General features: G+C 40.8%; 1 protein-coding gene across 2 annotated transcripts; it reads left to right on the top strand.

The window, feature by feature from the left end:
* The first annotated feature begins 867 nt into the window (after positions 1-867).
* Positions 868-19,303, top strand: tmem222b (transmembrane protein 222b). Of its 2 annotated transcripts, XM_036562584.1 has the most exons (6): positions 871-1,112; positions 6,985-7,069; positions 8,334-8,365; positions 9,647-9,743; positions 9,839-9,969; positions 18,282-19,303. In XM_036562584.1, exons 1-6 carry the CDS (start codon positions 997-999, stop codon positions 18,367-18,369), a joined length of 549 nt encoding a protein of 182 aa, XP_036418477.1. In that variant the 5' UTR covers positions 871-996; the 3' UTR covers positions 18,370-19,303. The 2 variants fall into 2 exon arrangements, with proteins under 2 accessions (XP_036418478.1, XP_036418477.1); XM_036562585.1 differs by lacking the exon at positions 9,839-9,969 and having other exon boundaries at positions 868-1,112.
* The last annotated feature ends 225 nt before the right edge of the window (positions 19,304-19,528 follow it).

The following is a 19,528-nucleotide window of genomic DNA, read 5'->3' as shown; positions in this document are numbered from 1 at the left end:
TGATTAATTATGGCACAATACAATACAGTATGCTTTTCTGATCATATGGTGTTTATCGTCAGTGCTTGTAGTCACTGACCAACTACATGTTCCATTATAAAGAGAGTAAAATTAGTCCAGTTTAACTGGATTTAGTGACAAATACTGAATAAAGATCACCGTGTTCAGTTTTTGATAGTATTTTTTTTTTTAAGTAGCTCTACTGGCTCTTTTTTCTCTGATCAGATGTTTAAAAAAATAAATATTGTGATACATTGTGTATCGTAAAAATTTCCTGAAATATTACAATATTTCTGACATATCGCCCAGCTCTAATAATAATGAACCCAGACTTCAATAAACAAATAAAATGATGATAATTAAATCTGTCAATATCACCCAGACCACAACACTTTATGATATAACTGTCTCAATATAATAGCATTTAAATATAACTGTGAAGGTATAATATAATATAATATAAAATACAAATATATAATACAAAATAATATAATATAATATAATATAATATAATACAAAATAATATAATATAATATAATATAATATAATACAAAATAATATAATATCCTAATCCCATAAAAAATGTTATCAGTGCAGTCACAAAAACAAAACAGTGAACTATTTTAGCCTCTGACTCTGTATGTAGTGAAGCTCTCAGACCCGCAGACTGATTATTATACAGTCACTGACTATTTATAGACATTTTCATTCATAATTTTATTTTTCATTCAAGTACATTTTTAATAATTCATCTTATTATGTTACTCTCTGCTCGGCCCCGGAAGCGCGAGGCTGAACGGAAGCGGAACGACGAGACTGAAGTTAGTTTCTCATTCTAACTCTCCGTTCCACCTTAAACAGCGCGGCCACTACATTACAGAGCCGGAGGCGTCAGAATGTGAGCGCCGCGCGGTTTAAGGTGGAGCGCGGAGTTGTGCGGCGAGTGTGGCGGAGAGGAAGCCGACGGAGCGCCGCGGAGCAGATGAAGGAGATGTGATGGCGGATGTGGAGACAGAATCCATGAAGAACTACCAGATCGCTGCGGAGAAGATCGACCCGAACTCGAGCCGGTACCCCTACTGCATCGTCTGGACTCCGATCCCCGTTTTATCGTGAGTTTATTCGGTTCGATTTCACTCATTTCACCCCCGCAGAGCTCGTGACTCTCGCGCGAAGGTAACGAACTGATCTGGTTTAGAGAACCGACCTGGTTCTCCGTCAGAGAGGAACACGTAGAACCTTTTTATACTCAGAACATCGACACTTCTCAGGACATTAAACCTTCTCAGTCCACTTAAAGAGGAACTCCACCCGATTTTCAAAATTCCCCCATAATCCAGTGACTGAGATGTAAACAAAGCCAAACAGAGCAGTTTGGTGTGAAACGCTCTGTTTTAGAGAAACTTACACACTCAGATGTCTTTACAGTGGTGGTGATGGGAACCAGGGGTCGCCATGACTACAACACAAATATAGACATTTTATTTACTATCCAGAACCACCAGTGAACCTACACGAGTCTTCTGAGTTTATATGGAATGTTGATGATGGAAAATAGTGGAAAATCTGAAATAATAAGTTTTCTTTGGGGACTATTTTGCCTCACAGCGCCCTGCATGTATCCCTCCACCATGAATGGAGTTTAAAAATATGATTTGGACTAAAATCTTCTCAAAACTGTTTTACTCTGTTTATATTTTTCCACTGTCACCTTTTCATTTTTTTGCATAATTTAAAAAGCCCTGCTGCCATTTAGATTGTGTTAAAAAATCTGGTTACATTCTTTCTCCTGTAAAGTTATGGAAGTTTGGAGGAACGAGGTTTGTTCCAGCAGTGACAATGCATACATATACATACATACATACACATACATATATACACCGATCAGGCATAACAACCTCCTTGTTTCTACACTCATTGTCCATTTTATCAGCTCCACTTACTATATAGGTGCACTTTGTAGTTCTACAGTTACAGACTGTAGTCCATCTGTTTCTCTGCATACTTTGTTTGCCCCCCTTTACCCTGTTCTTCAGTGGTCAGGACCCCCAGGTACTATTTGGGTGGTGGATCATTCTCAGTACTGCAGTAACACTGACGGTGGTGTGTTAGTGTGTGTTGTGCTGGTCTGAGTGGATCAGACACAGCAGTGCTGCTGGAGTTTTTAAACACCTCAGTGTCACTGCTGGACTGAGAATAGTCCACCAACCAAAAATATCCAGCCAACAGCGTCCTGTGGGCAGCGTCCTGTGACCACTGATGAAGGACTAGAGGATGACCGACACAAACTGTGCAGCAGCAGATGAGCTAACGTCTCTGACTTTACATCTACAAGGTGGACTGACAAGGTAGGAGTGTCTAATAGAGTGGACAGTGAGTGGACACAGTTAAAAACTCCAGCAGCACTGCTGTGTCTGATCGACTCAGACCAGCACAACGCACACTAACACTCCACCACCACGTCATTGTTACTGCAGTGCTGAGAATGACCCACAGACATACATACATACATACACGTATGAGACGTAACATGATCAATAATCTCAGCTGGAATCCTGTTCGGAAAGTAGGGATGATGTTCTGAACTCTGGACTCTGAGCTCAGAGTAAGACGTCAGATCAGCAGCGTCAGCAGTGATGAAGAAGCGCGTCTCTTTTTAACTGAGATGATCTTCAGCTCCGTCCACACAGACGCAGCGGCTGTTTAAGCTGTAACACTGTCACTGTCCACTCGCGTGATGCTCACAATACTTCCCTTCACAGAGGCGTCCGTATTTTCCCACTTTGTGCTGAGGTCAGAAATGATGTAATTCTGAGCTCCTCTGAGTGAAGACCGTATGAACTCTGCAGCAGGCTGGATCTCTCATCTCCTCTGATCTCCTCTCATCTTCTCTCATCTTCGCTGGCCTCCACTGAGTTTCTGTTCTCTCAGTGTTTAATGTTGTCATTGTTGATGTTCAGAGTTCTGACGTTCTCTCTGTTTGATATGAGGTTCCTGCAGCAGTGCAGTGTCACTGTAGCATGTTTTCCCTGCGTTCCCGCCGCTCTCTCAAGCCGCGCGGTGTGATCAGGACTGACTGCCTGCATTATTGATGTGAGTTTGTCTGGGATGCAGGTTGGCAGGTTGAGTTTCTCCACATCAGTAAAGATGTTAATATCTGCGTGTGAACGTTTTTCTGTTAAGCTCCGTCTCTCAGTGCTGCTCTCCTGTATGTGGGTCAGCAGCAGCGTCCAGAAAGCGAGTGGAGATTAATATATCCGGAACAGGACGGTGTGGAGCGGCTGCCCTGCTCCAGTTTAGGGTGAAGAAGCTTCAGCTGGTTCCTCAGTGACGTTATTTAGGGCAGAATCCAGGAACTCCAGGTGGCTCAGGCTCCTCTCAGTGTTTTGGAGGACGACCGACATATCGCTACGTGCATCATTGCTGGGATTTAAACTGACAGTCACATGATGACAGAGTGAAACAAGGGGTGGGCGATATGGCAAAAATGATCATATTACAATATATTTTTATGATAAACAAAATGTATCACGATACTCAGACAAACAGATGCAGCGCAGTGTTAGAGCCACATTCAAACAGCACCATTAAAACTCTTATTCAGCTTTTCAGATTCTCTACTCTTAGAAAAAAGGGTTCTACATAGTACCAAAAAGGGATCTTTGGCTTTTAACAATAGTAGAACCCTTTTTGGCGCTACATAGAACCATTTTCAAAAAAGTGCTATATAGAACCATATACAACACATTCCCTATCAATTTGAAGAACCATATCACCATGCAGAGAACCATTTAATCATGCAAGCGTTCTTTGACTCTTCATGATTCTTTATAGAATCACTTTCTTAACTAAAGAACCTTTGAAGAACCCTCTTTTTTAAGAGTTGAACAGGAGTAATTCTGTTGTGTTTAATGAATCATGTGGTTGGTCAGTGATCTTTAATTATTGATGAATCCACAGTTGCTCCCAAAACCATAATGTGTATCACAATAATACATTTTTTCACGATAAAGATAAAATATCATCATATTGTCCTCTGAACGTCCAGCGAGTGTAATCAGATCTCTGAGAGCTGCAGAGTTTCTGTGTCTGTATAAAACACGTTCCTCTGTTGTTCCACTCAGATACCGAGAGCTCAGTGTTCAGCTGTTTGTGTGTGGAGGAACGTTCTGTAGTGTGGGTTGTGCTTCTTACCTGAGTGCATGAATCTGATGACTGAAGGAGAATCAGAGAGAACTTAGTCTAAACTTGGTGAAGGAGCGTCTTCTGAGGATGTGAGTGAATGATCTACTATTGTCATCAGATATTCATCAGTATGATGTTGATTCTGAGATCATTTGAGGCCGAAACATCGAGCCGGACCTTCTTTTAGAGTCTGTGTGTGACGTTAATACGTAAAGACGTACGACGTGGTGTGAAAAACTCGACGCCTCTGACTTTTAAATGATTATTTCAGGCTTTACAGGCGACTCACAGCAGAACACACTCAGCATATTTTAGCCTGTTTATATTCTCCTCACTCAGTAACGACACTTATTTCAGTTTTAACAACACAAATCTTACATAGTGCAGCTTTAAACAGAGTAACAACAGAGCACAACTGATGTATATATTTTGTGACTAAATAATAACCTGAACGTTTTCAGCTTTCTTAGATTCTTTACGTGTCAAAAGAAACTAAACAACAGCTTATTTTTTGTGTCGACCTTAAAGAGTTAATTATATCACAGTAACACAGACTGAACTGCAGAATCAGGGCCGGATTCACCAAAATGTTCTCAAAAAAAAACTTGCGAAGGTTCTTAAGACAAACTCTAAGAAGTTCATATGAATGTATTAAATGCGGTTCTCAAAAAAACTTTAAGATTTCAGATATTCTCTAAATATATTCTATATAATTTCCTTAATATTTACTAATATAAATCTCCATTGTTCTCTAATGTCGGCTCTGCTGCAGTTTACATCATACCGTAAACACAAGATACATTTTAAATGTGTATTAACTGTTATTTCCGTTATTTAGTTTAATCCACTCAGAGGAGCAAAATGGAGGAGAAATGTCAAACCAAGTGTTTAAAAAAAATTTGCAAATAAGATCTGAAGCTAATGGAGGAAAAAACAGCCAACAGGACAATATCCTCATTAAATCAGCCTGAGACAGAGAGAGACTGTCAGAAGGTTCAGAAACATTTAAGAACAGAATGTTTTCAAGAATAACACTTGTTCTTAGAATCACTCTTAAGAAAAGAGTTAATGAAAAAATAAGAGAATTCATTTTTTTCAAGAATAATAATTTTTCATAACTTTCTTCTTAAGAATGAAGTTAAATAAGACATTTAAGGAGATTTTCTGTCTTAAGACACTTTTATGAGTCCGGCTCCTGAATATTAAACCTGATAATTATTACAACCACATATAAAATGCATCTGAACCTCATGTTCACGCACCTTCAGCGTCTCCATCGCTCTCCGACTGCGCTGTTCGCCGCCGGACGTGATTTCTGAATGAACGTGGATCTGAATGCGCAGTTCTGGACGAATTCCAGTCGTGTGATGATGGTGTGAAGGACGCTCGGCTGGACTGCAGCTCTCTGATGACGTTAGCTGTGAAGAGTTCTGAGCTTTCAGACCAGCTGTGCTCCCGGAGATATGCCTCCTGCAGACTTCAGTTCTGACCCTGACTGACCCCCCATGACCCGTCAGAGTGTCCAGTCTCATCCACAGAGAGCAGATGTGGCTGCAGGTTTTGAGACACAGAGCTCATCTGATTCCACTCGCTTGCTCAGTCTCGGTTCCGAACAGCTGATCAGGTTCTTCTGCTTCGGAATGAAAACCTGGAGCCGCACTGACCCTCAGCAGGCGAGACTGGACACTCCTGATCTGATCGTCCCCTCAGGACTGCTCGATTAGCTGAATGATGGTATATTAGAGTTTGTTTACATTCTGCTTTAACCTGTCTTTAGAGTTGGATCGTATCTGGATTCTGTTTACACTTTTCACCAGATCCGATTTTATATTCCCGCATTAAAAAAGCACATCAACACATTCATTAACCTGCTGTAAACATGGCTTCTCACCAGTTACTACCAGTTTATTATTATTATTATTATTATTATTATTATTGTTGTTGTTGTTGTTATTAAGTGCTGTCAGGTCAGTTAACACTGAATGATGCCGTCTGCACAGCGTTCTCATTGAGGCCACAAATCGGATGTCAATCTGAATTAAAATTTCAGTTTCCCATGATTTGGTCCTTTCAAATTATTATATTATTATCTGACTCAGGAACATATATGAAATTGGATCAAATTTCAATTGAAAAGATCAGAATTGTGTTCACACTGCTCTAAAAAAACATTAAGGCAGAAAATCAGATTCAGCCTAATAATGTGAACACAGCCAGCAGAAGAACATCTGCTCTGAAACTGGACGTCTGAGCAGTAACATTTTCTGAACTGATGAGCCTGAATTCGTTTTTGGAGCATAAAAGCAGAAAATGATCAACCAGCTTCTAAGACTGAACTTTGGAGGTGTGTCTGCAGATTCTTTGAGGAGCTGAAAGTGAGTCTCCTGAAAAGAACGGAAGCTGGAATAAAGGGAGAGAGAGACTCACTGAACACTGAAAGTAGATTTAGCTGTAAATTTAAATGCATTTAAATAATTAAAGGGTGTGTAATGTTTGTACAGCGCTGTAGAAATTGTATTGAACATGTTAATGGTCTGAGGGATCTGACTGATGTAAGATGTGACTCTCAGATTTGAGTTGGTGGTGGAACCTGCAGGACGGTCGATCTTCAGGAGAGTTAGTGACCGCTCTGTAGGCTGTGGTGGGTTTTGGTGCTACAGTGTTAAAGTAAGCAGTATTTATCGAGTTGTCTGTGCTCACTGTGTCCCACAGTAACGACTAAACACAGAGACATAATCACAGCGTGAAGAATTTAACCTCTACTCTGAGTTTAACGCTCTTTTCTGATGGACGTTTCAGATGGCTGTTTCCGTTCATCGGACACATGGGGATCTGCACATCTACAGGGGTGATTCGAGACTTTGCTGGACCGTACTTCGTATCGGTGAGTCGCTTCAGTAGATCTGATATTGTATTAATAAAGAAATGTCAGATAATAATGTGTAGAAAACAGAACTGGCCTTATTTCTAATAGACTTCAGGAAGTTTAATCAGAGTAATCAACCACAGAGAGATTCGCTGATCAGTGAGTGCAGGGTGATCAGACTCATATAACTGATCAGAAACTGATCACAGACTCTCAGTGTGCAGCGTAATCGAGTGGAGAGTGTTCCTCTTTATTGATCTCCCTGCCTGGTGGCCTCGTTACGCTGCTCATTGCTCCTGCTCTACTGCAGCTCTGCTCCCTCAGGATCCACATAAAGTTCAGCTCTGCACTGCGAGAAGCTGCTAGACTGAAAAAGGAAATCTATAACAGGTTCAGAGAGCAGATCTCTAACAGGAGCAGCTCAGCGCTCTCCGTCTCCTCTCTGCTACTGGTCCTGGATGATATCGGGTATCTGATGAGCTCTTAAGGCCTGAAGACCTGCTGGATATCTGCAGTGACCGCTGGAGGAGTGAACTCTTATAAGAGGCAGTTTCTGTATGAAATGCAGATACAGAGAATCGTAACGTCCACAGAATCACATTAAAGCTGCTCACACAGCGAGATCCTGTCTGGAGGGGGTTCCTGCAGCTCTGAGAGCCTCAGTGCGCTGAATGGAGATCAGCGCTGACGGCCTGAACTGAATCCTCTGCTGTAATGTGAGAGGAGAGGATAGTTGACCTGATGTGACTCGGGCCACTGAGCGCTTAAGTGCACTAAACTCACCTCTGCAGACCGCATTTCAGATAGACTGACATCAGACTGTTGAAGTCTCTGGATAAACAACATCAAGGGCAGAGCTGCTTTGGAAGTAAAGATATGATAGCTCAGCAATTTATGAGTGATAAAGAAAAATTTCATCATTTTGTAAAAACTCAGTGTGTGAGTTATAAACAGAGAGGTTCAGAGTGGTTTGGTGTGAAATGGTTCAGGTGTCTTTACAGTGGTGGTGATGGGAACCAGGGGTCGCCATGACTACAACACAAATATAGACATTTTATTTACTATCCAGAACCACCAGTGAACCTACACGAGTCTTCTGAGTTCATATGGAATGTTGATGATGGAAAATAGTGGAAAATCTGAAATAATAAGTTTTCTTTGGGGACTATTTTGCCTCACAGTGCCCTGCATGTATCCCTCCACCATGAATGGAGTTTAAGTTCTCAAAACTATCATAAAATAGTGAATTCATAACCATCTGTGGCTCTGTGTTCTGTTGCAGGAGGACAACATGGCTTTTGGAAGACCAACAAAGTAAGTTAATTGAGTTCATACGGGACGCTTTCCCACAGAGTTTTATAGTCTTTTCTGAAAGCCTACAAGGACGAACAGTCCTCAGATTGTGTAACTGAAGGTTATTCAGCAGAATTATAAAGCAGCTTTTCCATTCAGTGGCTCAGCATAAGAGGGAGATTCAGGTCTGTTCTGAATGTTCACTGCAGGGTTTCACAGCTACAGCGTATTTCTAATAGTGTAACTACAGCAGCTGTACAGCTCACAGATCACTGTACTGAACGGGATCAGCCTCAGAGTTAAACACACAGTACAGACTTTAACTGATCATGGACTTTAGACTAAAATCCTTTTGCGCTGAGTGACTCTAAACCTTAATAATGATTATTTTATTAAAACTAATGATTGAACATTCCATTTAGTCTCTACCAAAACAATCATAACTCTACCTGACTGGACCAAATGTGTCAGTAGTGCCTGTTTCTGTAGTGTCTGTTTCAGTAGTGACTGTTTCAGTAGTGTCTGTTCCAGTAGTGCCTGTTTCAGTAGTGTCTGTTTCAGTAGTGACTGTTTCAGTAGTGACTGTTTCAGTGACAGTTTTAGCTCATTCTGAGCTCAGAAACTCAGCCAGTACAGACCAGCAAACACAGCTTTGAACAGCTGTTCACACAGAAAATCATCATATTTTACATTAAAACACTAAAAAGTGCTGAACTGCAGAAAATATGATGATTCTTAATGTTCCACACTGATTTTCAGACTTTGGGACTCATTTACTTCAAAACAATGGGATCTAACTGCTCACCATGAGGGACAGGGATGCAGCCTCACTTCCTGCTCTGAAATGCAGGGGCATGGCTAAAATAAGACTCCGCCTACAGACTGAAACTGTGTTTCAGTAGTGATGAGCGTTTTTTGAAAGTGTTTTTATTTAGAAATTAAACTCATGACAAATCTTAATCTTTCAGCTTCACTTTTAAAAAATAACAAAATAAAAATGTTTTTTTTCAGAAGTGTAAGTTTAGGGGTTATGGTTTAGGGTTAGGGTTTAGGGTTAGGGTTTGGGACAGACACTCCCAATAGAAAGAACTCTATAAATGATTGTATGTATGTGGTTTGTTACTGTCTCTATTAATGTCTTGGGATAAATAGATCAGAACTGAATCACTGTTGATATCTGAGCTCTAAAATACTTAGTTGTTTTTAACAGTTTTATGTCAGTGTGAGCTGATTCAGCAGAAGGTCTGTGCAGGTCAGTGTGTGTGTGTGAGGTGGTGTTGATGTAAAGGTGTGTTTGAACAGGTACTGGATGCTGGATGTGAGTAAAGTGTACACCAGTGGCTCCAACGCCTGGGACACGGCAGTTCACGACGCCTCAGAGGAGTATAAACACAGAATGGTAAACAGTCCGTTTAGCTTATTTTCTGACCGTGAGCTCTTATTGTGAAAGTTCGTCTGCTCTTCGTCTTACGGCTCACTGCATTCTCTCCTCAGCACAACCTCTGCTGTGACAACTGTCACTCTCATGTTGCCATGGCGCTGAACCTGATGCGCTATGACAACAGCACCTCGTGGAACATGGTGAACCTCTGTCTGCTCGCGCTCATCCACGGAAAACACGTCAGGTCAGAGTCTCAACAGCTTCACTTGGAACCTTCCTGAGTTTAGTGTTCTTCAGGATCAGCAGCAGATTTGGGCTGTGACTACAACATGTAACCTGAAGTCATATTACAGAAACTCCATAACTTTGAAATCTGATGTGTTTAGTCTCCATGACGACCTCAGTACGGACTGAATTTCGGACAGTAGCTGTTCCAGAATAACAGTTCCTAACTTCATAACCTCATCATGAACTCCAGATAAGAAAACAGCATCACACAAACATCCTAACTAGACTAAACCTCCTAAATCCTGTCCTAACTTTAGGATGAACCCCAACAGGGTCCTCACTTCTGTTTAAGGTCCATTTCTATGGTTTGTAGGCAGCTGTGTCAGGCAGAGTTCAGATCCAGCACACCTGGCTCTAATATTCAGAAGTTCCTGAACTTCGTTTCCTGGATCAGGTGTGTTAGATTAGGAGTAAAGATAAACTCTGCAGGGTGGAAGATCTCCAGGATCAGGATTGGGCACCCCTGCCCTCAGGGTTCTCTGTTTACAGGAACATTATAAAAATGGTGATTACCTGCAGGATTACATCACCACTCATCACCAAACAAGATTTTCCTGACAGCAAGAAAGCGATTGGTTTATTCATCCACTGTCTGATTTGTGTGAACTTCACTCCACCATCACTGTTGCCTCTGTGGTTAGCATAGGAGGATCCAAGCTAACTGGACCTTTGGGTCCCAGCAAACATCAGAAGGATAAGTTTGTCCTCTCCCATATAGAACTGCATCTCCAAAATGCTCTCCGCTCTGGAGAACCAAAAGTCTGAGCAGAGGAACTTTCGGTTCTCCAGAACAGAGAGCAGTCCGGTTGCTAAGTTACGACTCTTTGCGCTGAGCTAACGTACTTTACACGAATACGCTGCTCTGAGGTCAGTGTGCTCTGCTTGTTCGGTTCTGTTTGATAAGGCTGTACACTCTTAAAAGAGACAGTTCTTTAAGGGTTCTGTAGTAAAGAAAATAGTTTTACATAGAACCATAAACACTCAGAGAACCCTCTGCATGATGGTGCTTCAAGGGTTCTTTAGTAAAAAAAAAAATGGTTCTAAATAGAACCATGAACACTCAACCCACTGCATTATTAAAGGTTCTTTGCATGGTGAAATGGTTCTTCAGACTGATGGACAATGTCACCGTAGCATGTGTGCTATATAGAACTTTTTTTCAAAAAGCTTCTATATAGAACCATCTACAGTACATTCTCCATCAATCTGAAGAACGATTTCACCATGCAAAGAACCTTTAATAATGCAGTGGGTTGAGTGTTCATGGTTCTATTTAGAACCATTTTTTTTTTTACTAAAGAACCCTTGAAGCACCATCTTTTTTCAGAGTGTGGAATGCTGGAACACCTGTATGTAGGTGGGGTCTTCCAGGAAGCTGATTCAGAGATTAAGGTAGTACATTCTAGCAGCGCCCCCTAAAGGCCTGTGTGGCTCAGTGCTGGATCTCAGAGTGGGCTGATAATCAACCAGGTAGCTGTAGTTACTAATCCAGTTTCCGTAGACTTGGTTAGTTGCAGTAAAGTTTGTTTGATGTTTGTATCATCACAACATTGTTCATTAATTCTTCAATACTGAAGTACTTTTATCCCGGTAATGTCTCGTTAGCTAATCGCACACTGACATAAAATATCAACAGCACTAATTAGCTTATAACAAGTTTGCTTCTAACAAGAAGTTTGACGTTTTGTTTTCACACCAGTTACGAGTGAAAAATGCAGCAGGTCTGTTTTCTACATGCCTTTAGAAGTGAAGCATTTACAGCAAGCAGCAAAAATAGACTCAAAGTCTAAATTGTATTTGGTGCGTTTGGGTGTGATGCACTACTCACTGCACTGAATCTACCTGCACCATCATTAAATAGAAATAGAAAGACATAGAAATAAATCTGTTTGTGAAGTTATACAGTCCTGCTCATCATTATTGGCACCCATGAAGTTTAAGTACATATTGTGGAATATCCCCTGAAAAAATTAATCAACTGAAACAGTTTTTTTGTATAGAGCACTCATATTTAAAACAAAAGAGCAAACTATAAACAACAATTTAAAACAAAAAACAATGTGAGGGAAAAACAGAAAAAACCTAAAGCTTGCTGTGACACTGGTATTGGCACCCTTTACATTAAATTAGTATGGAAACACATTTTCACTCACCTGTGGTAAATCGCAAATGATAATCACCTGTGACAAATTCAGTGCCCATGTGACATGAATTAGCCAATGAATGATGACTTCAGGGTTTTAAAAAGCCATACGTTGGGCCATGTTCATTTGTTGCAATGGTGAAGACAAAGGAGCTGTCTGAGGACATCAGAAGTGCTATTATTAGCAAACAGAAGACTTCCAAAGGGTATAAGGCCATCTCCAAAGACCTTGGTATCCCAGTTTCAACAGTGCGCAATGTTATTAAGAAGTTTGCCAAGCATGGAACTGTCAAGAACCTCCCTGGACGTGAGGGAAAGAGGAAAATTGACAAGAGAAGTCTTCGAAGGTTGGTGCGAATGGTGGAAAAAACACCAAGGCAAACATCCAAAGAACTGAAGGCCAACCTGGAACAGTCTGGGGTCATGGTTTCAACAAGTACCATACGCCGCACACTAAACCATGCAGAGCTTTATGGGCGAAGGCCAAGGAAGAAACCATTGCTAAAGAAAAGACATAAAAAGGAACGACTGATCTTTGCCAAAGAGTACCTTGACAAACCACAATCATTCTGGGACAATGTTTTGTGGACAGATGAAACAAAAATAGAGCTTTTTGGCAATGCAAAGCAACAGTTTGTTTACAGACGGCGCAATGAAGCTTATAAGGAAAAGAACACCCTACCAACAGTTAAGCATGGTGGAGGATCCATAATGCTGTGGGGTTGCTTTGCTGCGTCTGGTACTGGAGGCCTTGACCGTATCACAGGAATTATGAAATCAGAGAATTATCAAGAGATTTTAGAGCGAAATGTCCTACCCAGTGTAAGAAAACTTGGTTTGAGCCGAAGATCATGGGTATTCCAGCAAGACAATGACCCAAAGCACACATCCAAAAGTACATGGGAATGGTTTAAAAGGAAAAAATGGACTGTTTTAAAATGGCCAGCAATGAGTCCTGACCTCATTCCCATTGAAAATCTTTGGGGTGAGTTGAAATCTGCCATTGGGAAAAAGAATCCTGCAAACATTCAAGAGCTTGAACAAACTGCAAAGGAAGAGTGGGAAAAAATACCAGCTGAGAAGTGCAAGAAGCTTATAGATGGCTACAAGAAACGTTTGGAGGCTGTCATCACAGCCAAAGGGTGTGCAACCAAATATTAACAAGGGGTGCCTTTATTGCTGCACATGCTGTTTATTCTGTTTCTTCTTTAAAATTGCAACATGCAAGTTGAAAAACAATGTTTTTTTTGTTGTATTACTTTGGACCTCCAATGAAAAAATCCTGAAGATATAACTTTGGTACATTTACATTTATTTCTGAAGATATTGTACAGGTTATGCAAAAAAGGAAGGGGTGCCAATAATGGTGAGCAGGACTGTATAAGCAGTAAAATAAATAAAATACAGATATTTTAGTGCAGTAACATTAACATTCTCCTACAATAAATACATCAAATATCAGTTTATATCACTCAAATCTGTCTTCTTTTAAAAGCAAATATCTGCTGAAACCTGAATTATTCCCATATCATCATGCATCCGTAGTTTTATCCATAAAGAACGTTTATTCTCAGACAGATTATTTATTCCACTTCTTCTTCTGGACAGTGAGATTATCAGACTCGAGTTTGATCACTTCTTCAGCTGAATGTTGAAAAAGGAAATTCAGTGAAGAAATCATCAGAGGAACTTTGAATATCAGGAAGTTTTGTGTGTCCGTTTCTGAGTGATGTTCTCTCCTCTGCACAGTCTGGTTCCACATGTCGACAGATTAGCATGATGGGCTGAAATTGAGAGCAGAAATGGAGATAAAGAAGATTCTCCATCTTTACTGAGTCGCTGCGTATAATTATTAAAGTGAACATCATCACATCTCAGTATGAGATGAGCTTCAGGAGACGCGGCTGAGCGACAGTAATAGACGAGGATTATAGACGGAATTAAAGCAGCAGTTCAAGCTTCTAGTTAAAACTGATTCAGTGAGAGACCGTATTCAATTATAGTGCTAATATTCAGCTCATTTACATATTGAACACTTTTATAACAGGAATGTGAATCATGATAATAATTTAGGAATGATACACAGTCAAGTCACATTACTGTGACCAGTGGTCTGGGGAGTGTTTTCGTGGCATTCTCTGGGCTCACTCATCCAAGTGGAAGGCACTCTTAACTGATTTGGGAATGAATCCATCCTTGCTGATCATGTACACCCATACATGCTGATTGTCTTCCCTGGGGCAGATGGGCTCTTCCAGCAAGACAGTGCGACACATCACACGGCTAGAAATGTCTGACATTCATTGGAAACACATGACCAGGACTTCCAAGTACAACGCTTGAACCCAATTGAGCATCTGTGGGACCGCCTCAATCATCGTGTTTACTCTATGGATTCTCCCCCACACCCCCTCCAGCAGCTGTGGGATGCACTGCAGTTAGCATGGCTCCAGATACCTGTGACAACCTACCAGGACCTTACTGAGTCACTCCCAGCCTGTCTGGCTGCTGTCCATGCTGCACACGGCGGTTATTCTGGATATTAGCTGGTGGTCATATTAATGTGACTCGACTGTGTAGATTGTATGATCCTACTGAGGAAAAAGGAGAGGATTGGCTCCTACTAATAGCACCGCTTTGCTACAACGTGCTAGCTAAGCGCTAACTAGTGGCTGCCAGAAAGGGACGATAGGGAATGAACAAAAGATCAGGATTGGAGTCAGTCTGGGAATATTTTAATAGATTACTGTTTATAGTACAGTATCACCTCATTAAGAACTCCTTGTCTCCATGTTGGTGGATGAGCTGTAACTCTGTGCTCTGATGGAGCTCATCTCATCACCGTTACTGCAAATACAGCCCTGCAGGAGGATGAATTAATTTATCTCAATAAATGTATTTATTTACCTAAATAAATACATTAAATTATGTCAATAAAAGCTCCTTAATTATCAAACCCCTCAAATTTCCTCTTGGAGGTGTTTAATGAGCAGCTAACAAGCAGCACAGCAGAGCAGCTGTTGATCGCGTCTCACTGGCTGATCTAACGCCGCGTCCCAAACCACACACTTCTGTACTTCACCCACTGCACTAATGAGTGCACTTCTAATGGGATATGCACTATTTTTACACACTATTTAGTGAGCTAATATGCGGTTTGGGACGAGGTGCTAGTAACACAGCGGGAAATCTCAGCTGTTTAGATTTCAGCTTTCATTTGTTATCAATACAGTAACCAATCAAATAAAATCAAGGCAATAAACTCATCATATCAGTTAATATGCTTTAAAATGATATTTAAAGAGTGTTTAAAGTCGTGTGCTGAGTGAACTTGAAGTTGCCGACCAAAATGGTGGTAGCGCAATTGTTACATTATCAGAACACTTTCAACTGGCTGAATTTGAGCTGATCCAGTTCTGATCCTCTGCTAAAGCAAGATTTACACCACCGTCACTGCTTCTCCACCGTCTCACATCCAGCTGATTTCCTCTCAGTCCGTTGAGGATCTGCAGGAACAGAAGATCTTCTCTTACAGACTTCCTGTTACTGTGTGTCGAGTCGGATAGCAGGTTTGCTGATAATAACTCTGTGATGTTCACTGCAGTTTCACTAAACGTTCATGTCAGATAAACCAGTAAAGCTGGTCTAAAACAACAACGTACAGAATATCTCCACTCTGATGATAACACTGTAACTGCACTGTAAACCTAGAACCACAACAAGAACACAAGAACATTTCAGAATCAAAGAGAGGAAGTGAGTCGTGTGTGGAGTGTTTAGCTGAGAAAACAGTATATTTCATATTTCATATTTTTTTTATAATTCTTATAGTTCTTTGAGCTCTGGTTGCTAAGTGTCTGATCGCAGGACTTCATCACGTTCAGAACCCGCTGTTGGCCCTAAATGCACAGCGGACACTGCACAGCCCAGCGCAGCATCACAAAGCGTCACGTAGCAGAGCGCTGCTGTAGAACGCTAACAGGGAGAACCGATAAACGTTAAGTTCATGTTCATTTTTACTCTCCTGCACTGACGGCTGCTTCAGTCTCAACGTTCTGGAGCTGAAAGAAAGACTGGATTAGGAACATGAAAGGTAACAGACTATTAGCACTGATCTGTTCTTCCATAAGACTGGCTGCTACATGTGATCTCCTGTGTCTCTCTGTGTCTCAGTGTGTCTCTCTGTGTCTCAGTGTGCCTGTCTGTGTCTCAGTGTGTCTCTCTGTGTCTCAGTGTGCCTCTCTGTGTCTCTGTGTCTCTTGGTGGTTCAATTTAATGTATTTGTGGTAAGATGCTGATTGGCGAGCTGAGTAATTGAACAATGCTCGTAGTTGGAACTGGTGTGCACCTCCATTAAAACAATGGTTTGGAATTTTGGGACGTGGCGTGTCAGGTGTGCAGTGGCCTGTAAGTGAGCTTTTCAAAACAACTAAACTTGAATCAGCCAGAAACTAACACAACACAATTCAGCAAAAAAGACATGCAGTGAAACACTTTACAGACCGACTGAACTAAACCACATTAAGCTGCCTTCGGGCTGTTTAACTGTAAAAAGCAGTAGGACGCTGGAGGTGGAGTGTGATGGTGAATTCCAATGAATCAATTATACATTTACATCTTACAAGCAGCTGACAGAATAACGAAATAAATACAGAATGAATTAAGTACTGAAACTTGTATGTCTGATCTGAGATTTTGTGCTCTCTTTTCTTCTGTACACAGTGAGGTTCTAAAGTCTGAGAGCACATCGAAAATCTGAGATACTTCATTTCAATCTGGAAGTAAACAACAAAGTTTTAGAATTTTGAAAAAGTAATTCAATTAATAAACTATTTAAATTTAAAGGTGCAGTAAGATTTAGTGTCATTTTGTGGCTGAGTTGCAGATCAGCAACCAGCTGAATCCCCCTCCCTCACCCCTCCCTTTCCAAGTGTGCAGTAGAGTCAGTGTTTGGCTTGTCCACTCTGAGCTACTGTAGAAACATGGCGGCCTCTGTTGAAGAGGAGCCGCTCACTATGTAGATATGAAGGGCTCATTATAAGATAACAAGAACACAAAGATTCATAATTACAGCTGATTATACATTAATAAACTCATGGTTTTGTTACTATATTCTATTGAATAATAGATCCTCCTAAATCTGACACACTGCACCTCTAACACACCTGTGGAGCTGATCGTGTTGAGCTGTTTGTTCCAAAAGCTCAGTTTTCAGTCTGATCTCTTCAGTGAAGCTGGAGTTCAGACTCTCAGTTGTGTTTGATCTGCTGATCAGAGGATTCTGTCTCTGTTGGTGATCAGAGTCGAGTCGGCTCGACTGCTCACTGTCATTAAAGCAAAAGAATGATAAACGCTGTACTGTTCACTCGGACTGTTACGCTATAATAATATAGAATATAATTTTCTTTAATGCTTCTGTGCAGCTTTTTTATCTGACGTAAAATTGCACATCCATCTGCTGTACTTCTGCTCAACTGAAATACTTTGTTTTGTATACAGATCTCAGGGCAGGCCCCCAAGTACGAATTCACTGTTATTCTAACCCGCACTCATCTGTTTGTCTTTTTTTCATCCCTTGTTTCTCCCATAGAGTCCCATTCATTTCCACCCTCATCCAAGCCCTATTATTTCCTTTACATGACAGCCACCAAAGTACGTGTCTTCACTCAGGGCAGATCCTCAAGCTCTAATCCACAGTCATACTGACCTGCACTCCTCTCTGTGTCCTTTTTTCATCCCTCGTTCCTCCCATAGACTCCCATGCATTTTACACAACAACAGTCAACCACTTCGCAACCCCTTACAAACAAATCATTGCAACCGCCTAGCAACACATTAGCAACCAACCGTTATACCTTAGCAATCACCTAGCAACACATTAGCAACCGTAGCAACCGCTTAGCAACACATTAGCAACCAACCCTTATACCTTAGCAACCGCTAGGAAGAAGGTTCAGCTGCACGTTCATTTTATCAGGAAATGCTCTGTTCTAGTTTGTAATGAAAGCTTTTAATTAAATTAGTAAAGTTTTTCTCCAGCTCTCAGACGTTATTCTCTCTTCTGTTCTCTGTATCTGTTCTCTAGTTTGACGTTTTATGTTCTCCTCTGTGTCGGTTCTCTGTAGCTGTGCTGGCTTTCTGAAGACCTGGCTGCCGTTTCTGATCCTGACCGCTGTGGTGGTCTCTCTGGCTCTGTACGTGAACCTGCGGTGACCCAGCAGGAGTGGATGGTGACGGGGGGGGCAGACCCCCACATCCTGACGGAGATCCAGGTCTCCATGAGGTGGGACTCCAATGACTGTCTGCTGGACCTTCTGGACGGAGGATGAAGACAAACCTCGTCCAATCGTAGAGGAGCCCGAGAGGGAACCCTAACGCTGAGCGTGTTTGTGGTAGAATAGAGAACCTGCCGCGGGTTCCTCGTCACTCGGTGGCGTAAAAACTCTAAACTCGTCTTCCGACGTTACGCTTCGGTGCTGCTTTACGGTTCTGTTTGCTAATGAGATTATTATTCTGTCGTAATCTCGGCGTGCAGCGTCTAATTTCACTTAAGTTTGTTTATCTTTCAGATTGAGGTCAGATTAATAATCTCTGCACATTCAGATTATTTATTTTTATTATTTTCTGATCAAATGAAGCTAAAACACTGATCTGTTCCTGCGTTTATCTGATGCTCTAATCTAATTCAGGTTCAGCGCTGCAGTTTGTTTGCGTATCTTTGTTGTGCTGCAGAACAGCATGCGTTCAAGTGCATTAATAATAATTATATATTAGAATATTAGAGCTGATTCGCTCTTTATGATATTAACAGTTAAGTGGCGCCTCTGTTGCTTTAGATTTAAATAATATCTGTACTAAAATGCCAGCGTACATTTAATTTTGGACGCTTCGGTTCTTATTAGATTTACATTTTGCTTACATTCAGAGCCCTGTTTCCATGGTGATGGATCATTCTCAGAAATCAGACATTAAATTACGCAGATAAACAATATTCATGTAATTGATTGATCGGATGTTGCTCTTTATACGATACAGCAAAACAGAAATTACTCATTTTTCTATTTTAAAGTTTTTTTTAATACGTCTCTCCACATGTTTCTGTATCATTTACCTTTTTTTATTCAGAAATAAAGGAGTTTGAATCACTTTTAACTGTTTATTCTTTACTTCAGTCTTTTTGTTGTAAGATTTCAGAGAATCAAGCAAAAAGTAAAAAGCCCCTATGATGTCAGTGTGCTGCAGTTATGACATAAAATTGCAAAATATTATGTTTTCTAAAATGTTTATGTTTTAAATATGATTTGTATTCATTATACAGATCATGAAATAAAAGTTGGAAAACGATATTTACAGATTTGTGAATATCTGGTCA

Source organism: Colossoma macropomum, unplaced genomic scaffold (assembly GCF_904425465.1).
Source record: "Colossoma macropomum unplaced genomic scaffold, Colossoma_macropomum, whole genome shotgun sequence".
NCBI classification, from domain to species: domain Eukaryota; kingdom Metazoa; phylum Chordata; class Actinopteri; order Characiformes; family Serrasalmidae; genus Colossoma; species Colossoma macropomum.
This window is presented reverse-complemented; position numbering and strand designations above follow the sequence as displayed.